Raw genomic sequence first — 21,588 nt, 5'->3', positions numbered from 1 at the left:
CCATGCTTTCTGTCTTCAGCAATGTCCTCAAAGCTTTACATGCTTCCCTTCCTCCTGCCCTTTATTTCTTCCTTAGAAGATGATGATATTGGATTTATATCCCACCCTATCCTCTGAATCTCAGAGCGGTCACAATCTCCTTTACCTCCCCCCCCTCCACAACAGACACCCTGTGAGGGAGGTGGGGCTGAGAGGGCTCTCCCAGCAGCTGCCCTTTCAAGGACAACTCCTACAAGAGCTCTGGCTGACCCAAGGCCATCCCAGCAGGTGCAAGTGGAGGAGTGGGGAATCAAACCCGGTTCTCCCAGATAAGAGTCCGCGCACTTAACCACTAGTTTCTTCCTGTAACATTTTGCACTCAAACTGATGTAGCAATACAGGAGAAGGGAAACTTCTAAACCCTGGAGCTTCTAGAATTCTCCCTCTGGGCCAGGGAGCCAAGAGGGCCCAGGTTCCCCTTAGTTTACTCATATCAGTGTATCGCCAGACTTGTCCTACAGCAATCCTATCGCATTACGCATCAGCTTTTTGCCAACACAATCGCTGGTTGGGAATCTCCCTTCTGCAAGGACTCCAAAATACAAACACCAAACACACTTAACCACACGGCAGCCGATACTATCAAACGTCACGTGGAAAGGAGAAACACAAGAACACTGCTTTATTGGTACTGCAGTTGCGCATTTTTTTTTTTACTGAACAGCAAAACCAAGTTTTGGTCATACAGCAATACCGTGTAAGCAAGTCGAGAATCCCTCGTGCCACTTGTTCCATCCAGCGACCACACCCCTTCCTCCAGACACAAATGTCTCTCTCTCTCTCTCTTTTGCTGCTGTTTATGCTCAGGCTGGCAGAAAGCATTTCCAACAAACACACCTCTTCACTCAGAATCTTCTCTGCCCTCTTGCTCACATTAGATCTTTTTGTTTGTTTTCTAAAGGTGACCCTAAACAGTAGCGGCTGAAGCAGTGAGAGAAAAGAAACACGTAAGCCAGTAAGGCTTGCTTCTAAATAAAGGTGCTTCAGATTGTGGGATTCGGAACAGAATCCTGAAATATTCTGATCCGAGGAGGACAGGGAGATCAAGCAGCTTCTATAATTTATGATAAAATCCAATTTTAGCCAAGGGCATTTTCCAATCCACGTTTTCTGAAAAACCCTACAGGCTGCCTTTATTCTTTCCTAAGTGCAGAAGCTGACACAGCATAAAGCTCTAGGGGGGGGGGGGGGAAGTATGCTGTATTTTTATTTGGCCACTCACTTGTGGATATTAACCATCTGACCTCACAAATAAGTGATCTCATAAGAGGGCCTGCTTCAGGCAAGCAGATATACATCCCAAAAGAAGACACCACAACCAAGCGTATGAGGCGTTCAGTGCCAAACTCGGTCAGCATGGGAAAGTCAGTCCACAGATCCCATGTGGCAGTCCTGATATTTCAGTCCCACCCAGATGCAGTCCCTGGCAAGTCTGAACATAATACCAAGCGTCGTTCTGTCCAGCGGAGGAGCAAAATCAAAATTTTACTACAGAACTGACACATTTGCAATTTTAAAACTGTACATGAAGGGGGGGGGAGTCCTCGCTCACCTAAACTAATCTTTATGCCAGCTGGAAATCATAAAACCAAAAGGACAATGGTCACCTTTGTCTTTCAGGAGACAACCGTGTAGGCGGTCCCTAGTTTTTTGTTCCTTTTTTAAACGCTTCTGAAATGGGGAGCTGCCCTGTGACCCCGCCGGGGCACCAGCCACGACAGATTTAAGATCAGTTTGCTTTGGCTCAGCCCAGGTGGACGAGGGTCATCACAGTGGTGTAACCGTGAAGCAGGTCATCTTTGACGTTATTCGTTTCCCGGAGTATAAAACTCCCAGTTACAATTCGGTCGCATCCTATCTCCCCGTGTCCGAAAAAGCCGAAGAGCGGAACGCTGGGGAAGAACTTCCGGAAAGTGTCCGCTTCGAGGTTCTCCTTGGTTTTGTAATGTTGGTATCCCCGGCCCACGCAGGCGAACATGAAGCCGACGGTGTTGTGTTCGGGGATGCCCGCCGCCTTGAGGCGCTGCATCGCCGCTTCCAACGTCTTCTCATCGAATACATCCTGATCTAACAAAACGGAGGCGCTCTGGATCTGAGGTCCGCTAAACGTCAAGCCAACAACGCCGCAGGATTCGGCAGGCTTAGTGTTGCTGAAAGAGAGGGGGGAAGAGAAACCCCGTGTTGGAAAGTTTTGGGGGGGGGGTTTACCACCAGGGTACAACAGCACCAACATAACTAAATGCATTCTACAAAGCAAGAGAAGCAATAAACATGCACGTGGGACTTTATTACAGAACTCTGAGTACTATTCCCCATGGATTTATTGGGCCGCATGTCTATACACCCGTTCAAGAGCTAACATTTTACGGTTGCCAACCTCCCAGTGGTGAACATAAGAGAAGCCATGTTAGATCAAGCCAATGGCCCATCCAGTCCAACACTCTGGTGCCTGGGTATATCTTGGATTTACAACTGATCTTCAGACAACCGAAGTCAGTTCCCCTGGAGAAAATGGCAGCTTTGGAAGATGGATTGTGGTGTTCTACCCCTGCTGCTGAGAGCCAGGGTGGTGTAGTGGTTAAGAGCAGCACGTTCTAATCTGGAGAACCAGGTTTGATTCCCCACTCCTCCGTCACAGGAAGCCTGCTGGTGTGACCTTGGGTCAGTCAGTTCCTTCAGAGCTCTCCCAGCCCCATCTACTTCATAAGCAAGGCTTTTTGTTTGTAGCAGAACTCCTTTGCTTATTAGGCCACACACCCCTGATGGAGCCAATCCTCCAAGAGCTTACAGATTCGGCCCCTGGACCACATGTTTGACACCTCTGCACTAGAGAATAGGTGAGTAGGCAATAGTGACCATGATAGACGGATGGTCTGATTCAGTATAAGGCTGCTTCATGGACATTCACGTGAGCAACACAGATGTCCTGTGAGTGTAAAGAGTGCTAGTTTGGTGCAGCAGTTAAGTGAGGCGGACTCTAATCCGGACAACCGGGTCTCATTCCCCACTCCTCCTCCACATGGAGCCCGCTGGGTGACCTTGGGTCAGTCCCAGTTCTCTGAGAGCTCTCCCAGCCCCACCTACCTCACAGGGTGTCTGTTGTGGGGAGAGGAAGGGAAGGTGGTTGTAAGTTGCTTCGAGACCCCTTAGGGTGGAGAAATGCATGGTATAAAAAACAACTCTTCTTTTGCTAAGCTCCCTCTCCTCCCAAAAAGTCTCCCTAACAACCAAATTTCTTGGAGTTTCTCAAGCTGATGATGATGAGGATATTGGATTTATATCCCGCCCTCCACTCCGAAGAGTCTCAGAGCGGCTCACAATCTCCTTTCCCTTCCTCCCCCACAACAGACACCCTGTGAGGTAGATGAAGATATTGGATTTATATCCCACCCTCCACTTCGAAGAATCTCAGAGCGGCTCACAATCTCCTTTATCTCCCTCCCCCAAAACAGACACCCTGTGAGGTGGGTGGGGCTGGAGAGGGCTCTCACAGCACCTGCCCTTTCAAGGACAACCTCTGCCAGAGCTATGGCTGACCCAAGGCCATTCCAGCAGGTACAAGCTGGAGTTGGCAACACTGCACCATTTGTCCCTGCTCAGAAGAGAAGATGACGAGATTGAATTTATACCCTGCCCGCTACCCAATGCTGTCTCAGAGAGGCTTACACTCTCCTTTCCTTTCCTCTCCCCACAACTGACGCCCTGTGAGGTAGGTGGGGCTGAGAGAGCAGAATAGCTCTGAGAGAACTGTGACTGACCCAAGGTCACTCCAGCGGTTCCATATGGAGGAGAAGTGGGGAATCAAACCCGTTTCTCTCAGACAGGAGTCTGAACACTAAGCCACTGCGCCAAACTGGCTCTCACTTCCCTAGGAAGCTTATTCAAAGGCCACGAAGAATTCTGAACCCAAACAAAGCTTATCTTCACTTTTAGGACTGGGGAAAAAGTCAAAACAAGCGAACAGGTCTATAGCTTTTGCCCTCCTGTCAATCTGACCCAATCAATACAAGATCTCTTCTGAAGAAACTTCACCCGGGCAGCGAGGGAAAATAAGGCAGCGGAAGAACAGCAGCTTCACTATCGTATTATTTGCGATAAAAGTTATAAGTTAACAATAATTCACCTGAAACGACACCCCCCCCCACCACCCCCAGGTACACTCTGCCTCGAGTAAATAAACGGTATAATATGGCCTTCTCATAGAAGAAGGAACACGTCGTTCTGAAAGCAATGCTGGCAGGGCTCAGGGGATTGGAAGCCACCCAGAACTCGGCTAGCCCTCATCAGACTTCGGGAAATCCATGCACCTGGCCCGGAAACATCAGACCAAAAAGGAAGGGGGGGGGGAGGCTGTTTGATAAGCAGAACACAACCCGGAGGAGGAGTTAAACCATACCCAGGCCAGCCAACCCCCCCCCCCCTCAAATTCCTAATGGCTAGAAAGCTCCAACCAGGCCACTAATGCAACATAAGCAGTCTAGGTTTAGTTCTGTTTAGAAAACTTGAACATATGAAGCTGCCTTCTACTGAATCAGACCCTCGGTCCATCAAAGTCAGTCTTGTCTTCACAGACTGGCAGCGGCTCTCCAGGGTCTCGAGCTGGTTTTTCACACCTATTTGCCTGGACCCTTTTTTGGAGATGCCGGGGATTGAACCTGGGACCTTCTGCTTCCCAAGCAGATGCTCTACCACTGAGCCACCGTCCCATCCCAAACTTACACGCCACCACCTCTCCAGGCAACCTGCACGGCAGTGCCAGAAACCACCCTAAACGATGACGCTGGATGGGACTTCCCCAACGCAGCGGCAGGACATAAGAACACAAGAGAAGCCAGGTTGGACCAGTCCAATGGCACATCCAGTCTACCGCTCTGAGTCACACACAGGCCAAAACAAACAAACAGAAAAAAAAAGAACACTGCCATAGGTCACTTCTAGCAAGAGTTAAGAATAGCTTCGTACCCCAACCCCATTGTTCCCACAGAAGATGCGGGAAAAGAGCGCCAGAGAGCATGTGTTGATAGCTGTACTCAAGCTGTGGCTGTACAAGTTGACCAAGCGCAACTGGTAGAGTAGCTGTCAAGCCAACAAGAGGGTTCCAAAACTCATCTGGCTCTGTCACCCTTGGATCCAGGCCACTTTAATTGGCTGGGCCCGCCAATGGAGACAGCAAACAGTGGCTAACGGTGTGCCTTCACACAGAACAATCTAGCCTCTGACTGTCACATCGTTCTCTATCTCCAATAACCTGATGTCCTAATTTGCAAGCCAGCCCGAAATGCCAAATCCAACATGACCTTGTTGGGACCGTACATGCGTGGGATAGAGGCAGGGCTCTCAGTGAAACCACAAAGCACCAAGCTCAATCTCAGCTGCTTACGCTGAACTCATCCAAAACTATTTAAACCTGGGAGGGAAAGACAGTGTGGTGTAGCGATTAAGAGCGGTGGACTCTAATCTTGATTCCCCCCCCAGTCCTTCATTTCAAGGAGACCTTGGGCTGGTCACAGTTCTCTCAGCCCCCAAAAGAGTCTGCCTCAAAAACAGCTAGAGTTTCAGGCCGCCAGACAATCTTCGGATCTCCGGGCTCTACCGCACCCACCGCGATGTGAGAATCAATTAATTAAATTAATACCGGGCTGCTTCAACATCGCTCCCCAAAACAGGCTTTGATACGTTTAAGCAAGGAGAACACGCACGCCTTTCAAAAGATACCCACCTCCCAAAAGTCACGGACGTGTAGTTGTCCACGTGTCCCCCGGCCAAGATGATGCTTTTTTCGTTCAAGCGGTTGACTATCTGCTGCAGGAACCGCGTTAATCCTGACCTCCAGGCGTTGTACCCAAACAGGAGAACCACTCTGAGATCCGGGTTGTTCTTCAGACCTGGTTAGGGAAGAGGGAGGGGAAGAGTTAACTCACGGAATGTCGCCTTGTGGTAGGAATAACAAGATTGTCCCAGAAATACCAACTCGGGCCTGGATGGACTACATCAGCATGTATATTCTGGGCTTAGATCCCCAACCTGCGGTCCGTGGACCAGTACCAGTCCGTGGCCTGTTAGCAACCGGGCCATGGGTTGTATAATTATTTCATTATATATTGCAATGTAATAATGAAGACAACGACGACATTGGATTTATATCCTGCCCTCCACTCCGAATCTCATAGTGGCTCACAATCTCCTTTATCTTCCTCCCCCACATCAGACACCCTGTGAGGTGGGTGGGGCTCAGAGAACACTCCCAGAAGCTGCTCTTTCAAGGACAACGCCTACGAGAGCTGACTCAAGGCCATTCCAGCAGCTGCAAGTGGAGGAGAGGGGAATCAAACCCAGTTCTTCCAGATAAGAGAGCTCTGGCTGACCCAAGGCCATTCCAGCGGGTTCAAGTGGAGGAGTGGGGAATCAAACCCGGTTCTCCCAGATAGGAGTCTGCGCACTTAACCACTACACCAAAATAAAGTGCACAACTGTATCATCCCAAAACCATAGCCCCCCACCCACCTCACCCCTCGCCGGTCCGTGGAAAAATTGCCTTCCACAAAACCGGTCCCTGGTGCCAAAAAGGTTGGGGACCGCTGGCTTAGATAATACCCCCCTTGCCTCTAACCTCCCCCCCCCCGAGCATAAAGGAACAGGCAACGTAAAGCAGAAAGACTCTTCAAAGCTGTTACAATGACCCTTAAGCACCATCTCTGACTCCTGGGGATCCTACGTCACAAAAGGGTTCACACGTTTATTTAATTTTTGTGGCTATGAGGGCGATCTGACTGCGACAATTTATTTATATTATGGCTTAGGGGCAGCCAAACTGTGGTATGGAAGCCACATGTGGCTCTTTCACACAACCATGTGGCTCTCGAAGCCCCAGCTGCCCAGCTTGGAGAAGGCATTTTTCTATTTAAATCACTTCTCCAAGTCAACCAGAATGCATTTAAAGTTGCTTTCTTTCCACCTCTCCCTCCTGTCTCCCTCCCCCATCTATTTGCTGCTTCCTTCCTTCCGTCCGTCCTCTGATGTTCATGTTTAGTGGCTCTCAAACATCTGGCATTTATTCTATGTGGCTCTAACTTTAAGGAAGTTTGGCCACCTCTGTTACAGACAGTCCACTTTTCTCACAGGGAACCCAATCAGACTGCACAGAGTGACTCAGTACAATGAACAAAACGAGACATTCAACAGCCTGGAATCACCAGAAGGAGAAAGGAACATAGCATAAGTACATTAAGTGGTACAAAAATTACATAACAGGAACCTACTTGCAATAAGCAATACACAGTAGTACAGACTGCAGTCTCTAATCATTTATCCAAGTAACTTTGTCATTATTTAGTATGGGGCAACCCTATTGCCTGTGCAGAAAAGCCGCTTTGAATAGTTCAGTTTGGCATAGTTTGCAGAAGATCAGGCGAGCGGGAGCTTTCTCGAACCTCAGGTACCCAGAGCGGGAGAAAGGCTCCGAAAACATCTCCCCAAGTCAAAAAGGGCCCAGAAACACAAGTTGGCCTAGTTACTCTTTGTGGGGTAGATGCCCCAAGCTGGAAAACAAACCTATTACATCTTCATTTCCATCACATTTTCACCAAGGGGGGAAGAGAAATGGGCAGTGGAGGAGACTGACGTAAGAAGAAGAAGAGTAGGCTTTTGTACCTTGTTTTTCCTCTACCCCAAGGAGTCTCAAAGTGGCTTGCATTCCCTTCCTCTCCCCACAACAGGCACCTTGTGAGGAAGATGGGGGTCGAGAGAGCTCGGAGGGAACTGTGACTGGTCCAAGGTCACCCAGCGGGGTTCAGGGGAAGGAGGGGGGGGGAATCAAAGCATGGTTTTCCAGATTAGTGATTAAGAGTCCGCTACTCTTAACCACTACACCACACTGCCACCCTCTCTGGTTTTTCGTAAAAACAAAAAGCAAATGGTCATGAGGAGGAGAAATGATATTTTGAACAAAACATCTGGGTGTTCTGCGTGGGTCCCCCCTAGGGTTTTGGAGTAACCTGACCCTCTGAAGAAGAAAAAAACTGGGGGCACAAAGAATATCACAGTCACCTCTGGGGCAATGAAGAGTCGCAGGGAAGGGAGGCTAACGGGAAAAGGCAGGGCTCTCCGAGGGCAATCAGACTCCTCCGCGAGTCATGGCAAAGGACGCCCAGCAGTGCAGAACCAGACAGCCGAGAAGGGAGCTCCAAAGCAGCGTCTCCCCCAACTTCCCCGTCTCAAGGCCAGACGCCCTCTCCCCAAAGGATACCCAACAAGCACCCTGCTGATCTTGCTCGAGGGAAGGGACAAAAACCGATGAAGGGATTGGCAGCCATTGTCGAAGGCTTTCACGGCCGAAGTCCATTGGCTGTTGTAGATTTTCTGGGGTGGTGTGGTCAGAATGCCAAGAATGCCACAGCCACACAGCCTGGAAGATCTACAACAACCGAACTGGCAGTTGATTCTGCTCTTGGGAACTGCTCTTCTGGAAAGCGCATTTTGCCTGAATCAACCTCCTGGGGAAAAGAAGGCCGTTTTGCTCCTCATCCTATCAGCTGCAGCTGAGGGAGAATGCTTTGGGAGGTTTCTGGAAGTTGCTCCCTTCCCGTCTTTTCCTTGAGCAAAAGGAAGCCAGTTCTTTCAGTCCCAGCTTCGAGCGCTCGCTTTGGGCTGTTTTGGATCTCAGGCAGCAATCCACACCCCACCCGGGTTTGCTGGATGCAGGGATGCTTCTAGATGGAAATGGAAGCCCGGGGACCACCCACATCACCATGGCAGCCTCTGGCCTCCCGGGTCTGCCTGAGCTCCATGTTTCCCCTGGGCCCTTCCATGGGCACACATGGAAGGGCTTAGATATGAAACCTTGCAAAGTATTTTCTTTCTCCTGACACACAGACATACTCAAGGACAGACAGACAGGACACGATAGGAGCAGCCTTCTGCCAAATCGCATCTCTGAGTAGCTAAGAACACAAGAAGCGCCCTGCTGGATCAGACCAGTGGTCCATCTAGTCCAGCATCCTGCCTCACACAGCAGCCAACCAGTTCCTCTGGAGGGCCAACAACAGGCATAGAGGCTGAGGCCTTCCTAAGAACATCAGAAGAGCCCTGCTGGATCAGACCAGTGGCCCATCTAGTCCAGCATCTAGTCTCACACAAGGGCCAACCAGTTCTTCTGGAAGTCCAACAATAGGGCACAGAGACCAAGAGTTTCCTAAGAATATCAGAAGAGCCTTGCTGGATCAGACCAATAGTCCGGCATCCTGTCTCACACAGTGGCCAACCAGCTCCTCTGGACAGACAACAACAGGGCAGAGAGGCCGAGGCCTTCCCCTGATGTGGCCTCCTGTGTCTGAGATTCAGAGGCTTAGGAAATCACAATCCAGCACTGCAGAAAGATTCTAAAACTCTGTGGACTTCTGCATGTGGAGTCCAGAGGTCAAAAAAAAAAAAAAAAAGGAAACGGGTGAATTTATTCTCATTCTCTCTCTCTCACTCTCACACACAAATCTAGATGTTTTTGGCTTTGGCCTCTGGATTAGATACCTATAAAAAAGAGAGCGTGTGCACATGTGCCAATGTGGTCTAGTGGTTAAGAGTGCTGCTGGACTAGTATCTGGGGAGGAAAGGAAAGGTCCCCTGTGCAGGCACCAGTCGTTTCCGACTCTGGGGTGACGCTGCTTTCACAACATTTTCATGGCAGACTTTTTACGGGGTGGTTTGCCATTGCCTTCCCCAGTCACCGACACTTTCCCCCCAGCAAGCTGAGTATCTGGGGAGAGCTGGGTTCAAATCCCCACAGGTGCCATGGAAGCTTGCTGGGTGACTTTGGGCCAGTCACGCTCTCTCAGCTTAATTTAACTCATAGGGTAGTCGAGAGGATAAAATGGAGAAGAGAAGAATTAAGTAAGCTGCTTTGGGTCCCGGTTTGAGAGAAAAGTGGGGGACAAATGAATTTTATACCCACACCGAGTTTAAAACTGCGAGTTTAGTCAGAGTTCTACGGACCACACCGACGACTGTAAGACTGACTTCCCTGGCATTTTAAATGTACTCACCTGCTTCAGCAAACTGGTCTTCATCGATGACTTTGGACTTCGGGTCTTTCAAAAGGTGGAAGGTCTGAATCTTCACTCCATCGATCTTGGGGAACAACAACACAAAGCCTGCCACACCTTCTTCGATTTCCAGAGGCCGGCCGCTGCGAGGTCCTGTCGGGGTGACTGAAAAGGGAAAAATCTGTTAACTGGTGAACTTTATTTTTAAGACCCTGGGTGCTTCTAGCATGGCCCCCCACCCCCACATATTGGTATGCAAAAAACCCAAAACCCAACCCCCAAAACACCAACACCACTGCTGTCGAATACATCTAATTACTTCAAAGCCAGCATGCAGGGTCAGGCGCCTTTCAAAACAGCAAAGCGGTCAATGGGGGAGGGACGGTGGCTCAGTGGTAGAGCATCTGCTTGGGAAGCAGAAGGTCCCAGGTTCAATCCCTGGCATCTCCAAAAAGGGTCCAGGCAAGTAGGTGTGAAAATCCTCAGCTTGAGACCCTGGAGAGCTGCTGCCAGTCTGAGAAGACAAGACTGACTTTGATGGACCAAGGGTCTGATTCAGTATAAGGCAGCTTCATATGTTCATATATTTTATCCATGTATGCCCCCCTGCCTTTTTACCCTGGCTCACATTGTTCCCCTCTCCTCCACAGCAACCCGGTGAGGTAGGTGAGGCTGAAAGACCGTGACTGGTCCTAGGTCACCCAGCGAGCTTCCAGGGCACGAGTGAGGATTCGAACCTGGGTCTCCCAGAGCAGTTGGAAAAGGGAGACTCTTGGGAGGGTGACTGACCACAAGCAGGTTTCATGTCTGACGTTATTCAGGTCGACTTCTGCACAGGCGGTTCTCCCCCCTCCATTTTCTGTCGTTTGTTATGTTAGCTCTGAACTGGGGCCGGTGTTGTGAAAATCGGCTTTCGGCGATAGGTTAACTGGGATACCCAGCCCGCAACCAAACTGGAAGCTGTGGTTGTGTCGGGAGCACGCATCACTGCTGAGCATGGTGAATGATCGGGTTAAGAACATAAGAGAAGCCATGTTGGATCAGGCCAATGGCCCATCCAGTCCAACACTCTGTGTCACACAGTGGCTAAAAAACCCCAAGTACCATCAGGAGGTCCACCAGTGGGGCTAGAAGCCTTCCCACTATGCCCCCCTCCCAAAAGCACCAAGAATACAGAGCATCACTGCCCCAGACAGAGTTCCAACAATAGGCTGTGGCTTATAGCCACTGATGGACCTCTGCTCCGTATGCTTATCCAATCCCCTCTTGAAGCTGGCTATGCTTGTAGCCACCACCTCCTGTGGCAGTGAATTCAATGAGTTAATCACCCTTTGGGTGAAGGACTTCCTTTTATCCATTCTAACCTGACTGCTCAGCAATTTCATTGAAACATCAAATAACAGTAGCCAAATCCCTATGGAGGAAGTGCTGGTTCATACCAAGTGCTCTGGAGCACCGATTACACGATGATACAGGAGCTTCATTTTAATGAAAATCATCCCTTAACCAGCAAAACACCCAGATTTAAGTCATCCACCTGTTTCTGTCTTTCTGTAAAAGAGGGAAATAACAGCCTCAAAACGCAACTGATGTCAGGGCACTTTCTTACCTACGACCCCAGGTGTCACCAACCCAAGGGCTTGGCATCGTTTGGGGAGTAGCTTTTCTAAAGCGACGGCCGATTCCTTTCTGTGTATTCTTCGAGCTGTAATTAAATGCAGGATAATTTTTACGTGGTTCCGGTGGGCAAACACACACAACAGCGTGAGACAGACGAGCTGGAGGAAGAAGACTTTGTTTTTTCTACCCTGCTTTTCTCTACCTGAAGGAGTCTTAAAGCAGCTTACAATCGCCTTCCTTTCCTCTCCTCACAACATCCTGGCCGGGGGGGGGGGGGAGGTGAGAAAGCTCTGCGAGAACTGGGACTGACCCAAGACCACCCAGCTGGCTTCCTGTGGAGGAGTGGGGAATCAATGCCGGTTCTGCAGATTAGAGTCCATCACTCGTAACCGCTACACCACGCTGGCTTCAACAAGAAAACCAGAGGGCTGCTGTGGCTCCGAGTGCATTTGCCCAGCTCTGGCTGGTACGTCAGCTGCATCCGTTCCTGGGCCAGTCAGATCTAGTCACCCATGTCTTAGTTACAACCAGACTGGACTACTGCAATGTGCTCTCCTTGGGGCTACCATTGAAGAGTGTTCAGAAGCTGCAGCTAGTGCAGAATGACTGCTGGACAGAGCCAGCTATTGGGACCAAACGTGCCCAGTATTGCAGCAATTACACTGGGCTACCAAACTACCCCAAGCCCAATTCCATTTGCTGGTTTTGTCCTTTAAAAGCCCTACATGGCATGGAACTAGGGGACCTGAAGGACTGCCTTCTTCCATTTGTTCCTGCCTAGGAATCAAGATGATGGGGAGGTGTCCTCCTGACTGTCCCACTGATTAAAGAAGGTTGTTTGGTGGGTGCAGAAGGCAGGGCCTTTTCTGTGGCAGCCCCCTAGTTCGGAAACAACCTTCCCAGGGAGGTATGCCTGGCCCTCTCATTGTCAGTCTTCAGGAGGCAGTTGAAGGAGATTTTATTTAGGAATGCATTTTGTTTTAGCTTTTTATTACTGGCAGTCCTATTTGGAATTTTTAATCTGTGACCTTAACAGGTCTTATAATTGTTTCATTGTGTTTTTTAAAATATTTTTTCATCCATGCTGTGTAAGCTGCCTTGAGTTCCACAAGGGAGAAAGGTGACCAATAAATGAAAATTGGCTGTTTCTGCATGTGTCACCTACTCTGCTCAGAAGACCGCAGTTAGCTGCAGGGCTGTTTTCCCAAAGAAGCCTGCCAGCCCCTACCTGGAGGTGTCCGAACAAGCAGGGGGTTTCAAACAGGTGTGAAACGGATGTCACCTTCTTGCAGGAGCTGCTTAAAGCGATGCATTCTCACCGCTCCCTAAGAACACCATTCTAAACCACTGGAAAACGCCAGAAGTCATTTGATGGAGCGTAAACCCAAAACCAGGCCTTCCACCTCTGTGCTTACGTCCCACATTTCATCCACTGGTCACATGACAGCTCTCCTTCGGGCCCAACAACCCACTGAACACCTCGCCAAGTTCCTTCAAGGGACGCTCACCTCTCTTCGGCCTGCGGCAATATTCTTCGCAGCCGCCGAAATTCTCCGCATCCGCTATGTAAAACGCCGTCTGGGGCAGCACCTGGATCTTCTGCAAAACAGGAAGAAAACACACAAGCGCAACAGACCATGCATGTGTGAACGAGAGGGCACATTCGCCAGCTTCTCCTTCAGAGAAAAACCAAGCATCACGACAGGCCACGCCTTCAATCCTGCTCAGATAGATCTGCACAAGCCCCCATGTGGAATATGCTTGGCCCAGCCCTGAAAGGATCAGCCTCACCCTCCAGGGACACCTCTACTGGGGGAGGTGGAGAAGGAATTAAATTCCAGCAGGCGCGCACCCCTTCCACACAGCCTGTTTCCCATTCCAAGGTTTGACGTTCTAGCACTATACATAGCCATCCATGCAGCAGGATCACTCCTTCCCTGCATTCGTAACAGCAGTGGTGGCTCAGGTGGGACGGGGAGGGACGGTGGCTGTGTGGCAGAGCATCTGCTTGGGAAGCAGAAGGTCCCAGGTTCAATCTCTGGCATCTCCAACTAAAAAAGGGTCCAGGCAAGCAGGTGTGGAAGACCTCAGCTTGAGACCCTGGAGAGCCGCTGCCAGTCTGAGTAGACAGTACTGACTTTGATGGACCGAGGGTCTGATTCAGTATAAGGCAGCTTCATATGTTCAGGTGTGTGTGCTGCTCAGAGAAGGGCTTTTAATTATCGCCTCGTGTTCACATGACCAACTTTTCAAAACCTCTCTGGCCTCAGGAGCTGTGCTCAAGCCATTTCCTTATCCAAGAAGAAGGCGACATTGGATTTATAGTCTGCCCTCTACGCTGAATCTCAGAGTGGCTCACAATCTCCTTTATCTTCCTTCCCCACAACAAACACCCTGTGAGGTGCGTGGGGCCAAGAGGGCTCTCATAGCAGCTGCCCTTTCAAGGACAACCTCTGCCAGAGCTATGGCTGACCCAAGGCCATTCCAGCAGGTGCAAGTGGAGGAGTGGGGAATCAAACCAGTTCTCCCAGATAAGAGAGCTATGGCTGACCCAAGGCCATTCCAGCAGCTGCAAGTGGAGGAGGGGGGAATCAACCCCGGTTCTCCCAGATAAGAGAGCTGTGGCTGACCCAAGACCATTCCAGCAGGTGCAAGTGGAGGAGGGGGGAATCAACCCCGGTTCTCCCAGATAAGAGAGCTCTGGCTGACCCAAGACCATTCCAGCAGGTGCAAGTGGAGGGGGGGGAATCAACCCCGGTTCTCCCAGATAAGAGAGCTCTGGCTGACCCAAGGCCATTCCAGCAGCTGCAAGTGGAGGAGGGGGGAATCAAACCCGGTTCTCCCAGATAAGAGTTCGCACATTTAATCACTACACCAAACTGGCTCTCCAACTGATGCAAGTCTCCCATTTCAATGAAAAATACTGTTAGTCTCTATGGTATCCTGGGCAAAACAAGAGCTCACGGTCTTTAGCACCATGCTGCCACGACATCAACACTCTGCACAGCTGGAAAACTCCGGAGCCAGCCCTGCATGGCTGGTCGCTCTCCTCTCACGCCACTCGAAACACGAAGGCTGAAGTCTGGCATCAGCAGTGTGCAAGCACACCATGGGATCGCATCAGGATAAGGCTGCCAAAAGTGTATCTCAGTTGCTTTCTGCACTACAGAACGGGAGGCCCAATCTACCAAGAAGTTTCCCTTCAGGAGCCTTGCTGAAGTTAATGGGGCTTGGCTTATTTCAACAGGCATTGCGTGAGAGGACAGGCTGGAGACGAAGATTCCAAAACAAACCAGCAAAATGTATTAAGGTTGGTAGGCTCAGGCAGGAAGGGGCTCACGCCTCATCAAGTCCCTTCCACCTCACGGATTCAAAACTTATATGCTCCAAAGCCAAAAGCGCTTTCTACCAACTTCTCTGTCTAGCAGCATACTAGTAAGTTACATGGTAATGCGCATTTCCGTATCCAAAAACAAAAGGCACAGTGACTTCACCAACCTCTGGCAATGACTGGGGGACGATTTTACAATTCTGTTGTTATTCAGTCGCACAGTCGAGTCCGACTCTTTGCGACCTCATGGACTAAGTCACGCCAGGCCTTCCTGTCTTCCACCATCCTCTGAAGTCTGCTCAAATTCGTGTTAGTTACATCAGTAATGCCGTCCAGCCATCTCCTCTTTTGCCATCCCCTTCTTCTTTGGCCTTCTGTCTTTCCCAGCATCAGGATCTTCTCTAGTGAGTGCTCCCTTCTCATTTGGTGGCCAAAGTATTTGAGCTTCAGCTTCAGCATCTGACCTTCCAGGAACAGCCAGGGTTGATTTCCCTTAGGACTGACTGATTGGATCTTCTTGCAGTCCAAGGGACTCTCAAGACTCTTCTTCAGCACCACAACTCGAAAGCATCTATTCTTCTGCACTCGGCTTTCCTTATGGTCCAGCTCTCACAGCCATACGTTACTACTGGGAACACCATCGCTTTGACTCAAAACCCCCATGCAATTTCTAAGGCTTCACCATTCATTGGTTAGATGGGGCGATCAAAAACCTTAAGAAGCGCCACCGTTTCACTCGGTAACGCATTTAATATCAGCCTTTGCTGTCACTAACCAGAAACTGGGGATGACAGTGGATGCGTTCCCCCATTCTCTATCACTGGAGCAGAGGTGTCAAATTCATTTGTTACAAGGGCTGGATCCGTCATAAATGTCACTGGAACAGGCCACGGGTGCCATAAAATGTAATGCCTGGCACCAGAGGTATAAACTATATAAAGGACAGCAGCTGGCAAGCTCCGAGTCGGTGTGTCCTCACTACAGGGCCTCGTGGGCTGGGAGAGGGTGCAAAGGAAAACCCACATGGGTGGATTGGAGAGCCAGTGGTTCAGCCCTGGGCAGATGCTGCCTGACTGCTGATGGGGCTGTTCCACCATGCTGAAGCCACCACTGGAGTGGCTCTGCCCACTCCAGCAGTCTCCTGTTCCCTCCCCTGCACGAGTTGCTTGTGGGCTGCATGAGAGCCCTGGATGGAACCGCTCCATCCCCCATTTGACACTCCTGCACTAGAGGGAATGCCTCTTCTAGATAAGGGGTGTCACAATATGTGTCTTCTAGAGCAGGGGTGTCCAACATGCAGCCCGGCGGCAGAATCAGGCCCCCAAGCAACTGGCTCTTGTATTGCTTCCTTCTCCCTCTCTCCTGCTTCCTTCTGCATGACTGCTTGATTTGCCAGGCTTGCTCAATTGAACAGGATCTACAGAGCAAAACCTCTATTTTTCTCCATTGGCTGAGGCTCCTCTCTTGGAGAGGAAGGGGGGGGGGAAGGAATAACTTGTTTTGCCAGGCTCTTTCAATTGCACTGCTGAGCTACTGAGCCAAGCTTTTCGTCCTTCTGTTGGCTGAGGCGTCTCCCCCTCCTGGTCCCCTGGGGAAAGGAAAGAGCCAGAGCTTCCTTTGCCCAGTTCCCTGGATTGCACAGAAACGAGCCAAAGTAAGCACCTTTAAGACCAGTGAGTGCTACTGTTTTAAGCATGTTTTATCTTAATTTTTTAAAAAAATCTTTAATTTTGTTTGTCTGTGTCCTTTATAAAGTTTATATCTCCGCTACATGGCATTCCATTCCATTCCATTCCACGTGGCCCAGCCCGACAAGGTCTCATTTATGTCAGATCTGGCCATCATAACAAAAGAGCTTGACACCCCTGTTCTAGAACCTAAAGAGCTCTTTGAATCAAAGTTAACTGATTTACTGGCAAATTGAGGCAGCTCCAATTTAAAAAAACCCAACAAAGTAAAATTATTACAAGTGAGTCAGCTCTTTAAAAATCAGCCCCCCCCTCCAACCCCCCCCCAAAACCCCCCCACCCTGGGTAATTTACCCAAGCAACTGAATGCCCATATACTTACTTCAAGCTCATCTGCTAATGCCTCAACCAGATGATCCCCTAGTTCAGCTATAGAGACCCAGGTGAAACTCTGCCGAGTCCTCAGCAGCCGACGGGAACACTCTCTCCATAACCGGCACACGCTGAAACACAAAAGAAGCAGCACCACTATGAACAGGTCTGCCCGGAAACAGCCACTAGCCTTCGTACAGCGTTTGCATGTTCAAAGCACATCGCTCGCATTATCTTACTGTGATCCTTGAAACGACACCGTAGATCAGTGTATCAGTCCGACATGCATGCATGTGCACAATCTAGCTGAGAAACAGAAGCCTACCTAAGGCCATCCAGTTAGAAAGCAGCAAGAGGAGACTCAAAACAACAATCTCCGTGGTCGCTTGTTCTTTTTGCAGCTGGACATCACCAGCGACCGGGCTTCCCGTTTCTCTTCCTCCTTTCGGACCTCTCCCAATCACATGCCTTGTAGCTGTGGGGAAAAAGTCCACTGACAGAATCTTCAAGCCGTTTGCGGCAGAGCTCCTTTATAGGAGACTAACGCTGGTCCCTGCTATAGCCGATCGCTTACTTGTTTCTTGACACCCGGCTACTTTTCTTCAGCTCTCCCAACCAGAACTGGCAACTCTCTGTCGCTTTCAGTTTGGCAGTAGTTAACTTAGCGATATCAAAGCCCCCCTTTGTCACCAGCTGCAGAACATACCTGAGGAGCATTGAGGAGCCCCACAATACACGGAGACAACAGCGTTCTGCTTGCAGAAGGCCCCACAAAGAACTGCAAGTATTGGGAAAGGCCTTTTTTTTTGGCCCAAGGACCTACAGAGAGCAACTGCCTGGACCAGTCACATCCCCTCAGTCTGGGCCCACCTACCTCTCTGAATTGTTGTGAAGACACAATGACGGAGGGGAGAACTGCTCCCCATCAGCTTCATCTAACTTGCAGGGGCCACAGTAAGCACAGAATGTCCTTAACAGGCAGACTCAAATCCCCACTTTTCTGCCAGATGCATCAGATCAGGCATCTCCTCTCTGCCCTTGGCTACCTTACCAGGGTAGCTGCAAGCAGGGCAAGCACTGCACTGGGGGGGGAAAAGTACAAAAGCACGCTAGAGAGACCACTTCCTGTACAGCTGGCAACCTCCTGGCAGTGTCTGGAGATCTCCCGATCTTGCAGCTAATCTCCAGACTACCGAGATCAGTTCCCCTGAAGGAAAGGGCACCTTTGCTAGGTAGGCTCTACAACACCTTGCTGATTTCCCGGAATTTCCCAAACTGCAGCTGACAGCCCCAGCCTCCCAGCGGGGTTGCCAACTCTGGCTCTGGAAATCCCCGGAGCTTTGGGGAAGCAGTATCTGGGAGCAGATGTTTCTCTTAGACTCTACGGCCTACGCAATTTTCTCCAGGAAAACTGATCTGTCATCTGGAGATCAGGTATTATTCTGGGTCGGCAGAGGCAGCAACAGAGCCCCTTCAGAGCAAAACCCAGAGAACAGAGTTCGGACTGGAGGGCTAGGGTTGCCATGTCCCCCTTGTTACCGATGGGGAACAAGGTTGCCAGATCCAGGTTAGGAAACTCATGGATATTTAGCGGTGGAGCCTGGGGAGGCCAGGGACCTCAGTGGGGTTCAGTGCCAGAGAGTCCGCCCTCCAAAGTAGCCAGTTTCTCCAAAGACACTGATCTCTGTAGTAAGGCTGCCAGACTCCAGGTGAGACCTGCAGATCCCCTGGAAGAGCTTGGGGCTTTTTAGCTGGGAGAAACGTCGACTGAGGGGTGACATGATAGAGGTTTACAAGATGATAGAGAAGGTAGAGAAAGAAGTCCTTTTCTCCCTTTCTCACAATACAAGAACTTGCGGGCATTTGATGAAATTGCTGAGCAGCTGGGTTAGAATGGATAAAAGGAAATTCTTCTTCACCCAGCACATGGAATTCACTGGCACAGGAGGTGGCGGCGGCTACAAGCATAGCCAGCTTCAAGAATGGATTGGACAAACATATGGAGTAGAGGTCCATCAGTGGCTATTAGCCACAGCGTATTGTTGGAACTCTCTATCTGGGGCAGTGATGCTCTGTATGCTTGGTGCTGGCGGCGGCAGGGGGCAGGGCACAGTGGGAGGGCTTCTAGCCCCACTGGTGGACCTCCTGATGGCACCTGGCTTTTTTTGGCTACTGTGTGACACAGAGTGTTGGACTGGATGGCCACTGGCCTGATCCAACATGGCTTCTCTTATGTCTGGGGCAGTGATGCTCTGTATTCTTGGTGCTTGGGGGGCACAGTGGGAGGGCTTCTAGTGTCCTGAGCCCACTGATGGACCTCCTGATGGCACCTGGGGTTTTTGGCCACTGCGTGCCGCAGAGTGTTGGGCGGGAGGGGCCGCTGGCCTGATCCAACATGGCTCCTCTTATGTTCTTACAGCTCATCTGGAGATGCGCTGTAACGGATGCTTTGGGAGGTGGGACTTTATGGCCTTTTCCCCCACTGAGGTCCCTGTCCTCTCTAAGCTCCATCCCCAAATATCCTGGAGTTTCCCAACCTGGAGTCTCACATCCCCTGCCAGTTGCCAGGGGGGAACGTGGCAACCCTACCCTGTAGTCTGGAGAGGAGCTGTAATTCCAGGGGATCTCCAGGTCCCGCCTGGAGGCTGGCACCCCCACCCTTGCAGGCGCCCGCCCCACCCGAGCGACGGCCCTCACCAAGCCGCCCGCAGGAGAGCTTTGATGGGCAGGAAGGCCAGGATCCGCTCCACCACCTCGGCCAGATTGCTCAGCACGTAGAAGGCCTTCGGGTCGGGCTCCATGGCTGCCTCAGGTCCGCCCAGGCCTCGCCCGTCCGTCGCCCAGCAACCAGACGAGGCCAAAGGTCGCCGCAGGCGGGAGCGAAGCCTGAAGTCCAGGCGCGCTCAGAGTGCGTCATCAACACAGCGCCCTATGCCGCACCATAGAGCTCAGCCGAGCGGAAAATTAAAGGCGGGATTTCCGGCCAAGTTTCATTGGCCCTGGCGGAAGTCTTTCAACGCCTCTCTGGTGACGTTTTTGAAAGGGGAAACCAGGTTACTTCGGACCGGAAGTGGCCTGATCTCTGTCCGGCCAGAGCGGCAAAAAAAGACTATTTCCGGCTGAGGAGGAGAGTGCGGCTTTAAGGGAGCCTCTGAATAGTTTTTGCTGGCAGTTGGAAGAAAAAAAGACACAAAGGGTTTAATTTTCAATTGTAATTAATTTTAAATGCCAGACCCGAAGCAAACTGAGTGAGAGGCTCCCTTTGGGGGGGGGGGGGGCAGTGCCTAGAAATGATCAACGGTGGCCTTGTCAAAAGCTGCTTGCCAACCTACAGGGGGTGACTGGCGATGTCCCGGAATTAAAAGTGGTCTCCAGTTGGCAGAGATTACTCTACCTGGAGAAAATGGCCGCTTTGAAGGGTGGAGTCTAGGCCACTGTGCCCTGCTGAACGTCCCCGTCCTCCCCGGGGATTTCCCAACCCAGAAGTGGCAAGTTGTAGTCGCACAAGTCCAAAAAGCACAACCCCCAAACAAGCCACAATCTACGTAATACACTTTCATATGACAATAAATCAAAACGATGGCAAAACCGCATTCAAGCTTTGGGATTACAAGAGAAGAGGAGATTGGATTTATACCCTGTCCTTCAGTACCCAAAGGAGTCTCAGAGCAATTTACAATTTCCTTTCCCTTCCCAAACAGACACTCTGTGAGGTGGGTGGGGCTGAAAGAGCTCTGAGATAACTGCTCTTGAGAGGAACAGCTCTGAAAACTTGTGGCTAACCCAATGTCACATCAGCAGGTGCATATGGAGTGGGGAATCAGACCTGGTTCTCCCAGATAAGAGTCCCTTCCCCACAGCTACAGAAACTTAGCACTGAATCCCTAAAGATCGAACGGGTTTGGCCTTGAGCACCTTCAGAACAATTGGTGAAATGATTATGCCCCTACTCTTTCTTAAACCTTGATGTCAGCAAGGGATGGGGCCTTTCACCCTGGGCAGAGACCCTGATCAGCCCTGCCTGACATCCTGGTTTCCTCCATCTGTGCTTGCACACTCTGATGAGAGGCAGCCAGAGGTGATGGAGTGCCGTGAAGGTCAGCCTAGACTCCAGGTTCAAATCACCCCAAGCCTTGAAGCTTGCTGGGTGATCTTGGGCCAGTCACATACACTGACAGTCACATACACTGATAGTTTTCAGCTCCATATAGATCCAGCCATGCCAGAAAAGGAAATCTGCTTCTCAGAGACACAGAGAGCCAGTGTGGTGTAGTGGCTAGCAGTGTTGTACATGGGAAGCCTGGGTTTAAATGTACCTTGCTGGGTGACCTTGGGCCAGTTGTATTCTTTCACAGGAGAAAAGGGCAAGAGTCCAGAAGCATCTTAAAGGCTAGTGGGGCAGGGGAGAAGCTTTTTGAGTCACTGCTCATGAAAAGAACAAGACTGAAGGAGCACCTTTAACCACAGCTAGAACGGGAATCCCTCTGTCTGAAATCACTCCACT

General features: G+C 50.6%; 1 protein-coding gene across 1 annotated transcript; it reads right to left on the bottom strand.

The window, feature by feature from the left end:
• Window positions 1-644: 644 nt before the first annotated feature.
• On the bottom strand, window positions 645-19,965 carry FBXO22 (F-box protein 22). Its single transcript, XM_060260062.1, has 7 exons — window positions 19,782-19,965; window positions 17,095-17,215; window positions 13,202-13,292; window positions 11,683-11,778; window positions 10,074-10,238; window positions 5,759-5,924; window positions 645-2,189 (listed from the first exon to the last, which is right to left on the bottom strand). Exons 1-7 carry the CDS (start codon window positions 19,883-19,885, stop codon window positions 1,784-1,786), a joined length of 1,149 nt encoding a protein of 382 aa, XP_060116045.1. The 5' UTR covers window positions 19,886-19,965; the 3' UTR covers window positions 645-1,783.
• Window positions 19,966-21,588: the final 1,623 nt, after the last annotated feature.

The sequence above is a fragment of the Heteronotia binoei genome, chromosome 19 (genome assembly GCF_032191835.1).
Source record: "Heteronotia binoei isolate CCM8104 ecotype False Entrance Well chromosome 19, APGP_CSIRO_Hbin_v1, whole genome shotgun sequence".
Taxonomy (NCBI): Eukaryota; Metazoa; Chordata; class Lepidosauria; order Squamata; family Gekkonidae; genus Heteronotia; species Heteronotia binoei.
Note: the sequence above shows the minus strand (reverse complement) of the source record. Positions and strands in the feature narration are given on the sequence as shown.

What these genes read in the sequence shown, in the direction of transcription:
- FBXO22 (XM_060260062.1), bottom strand. Translation starts at nt 19,885, where the DNA reads ATGGAGCCCGACCCGAAGGCCTTCTACGTGCTGAGCAATCTGGCCGAG. An exon ending in CATTAGCAGATGAGCTTGAA is followed by an intron (nt 13,293 to 17,094) that starts GTAAGTATATGG and finishes CCTGTTTTGCAG; the next exon opens with AAGATCCAGGTGCTGCCCCA. An exon ending in ACGTCCGTGACTTTTGGGAG is followed by an intron (nt 2,190 to 5,758) that starts GTGGGTATCTTT and finishes CCTCTCTTTCAG; the next exon opens with CAACACTAAGCCTGCCGAAT.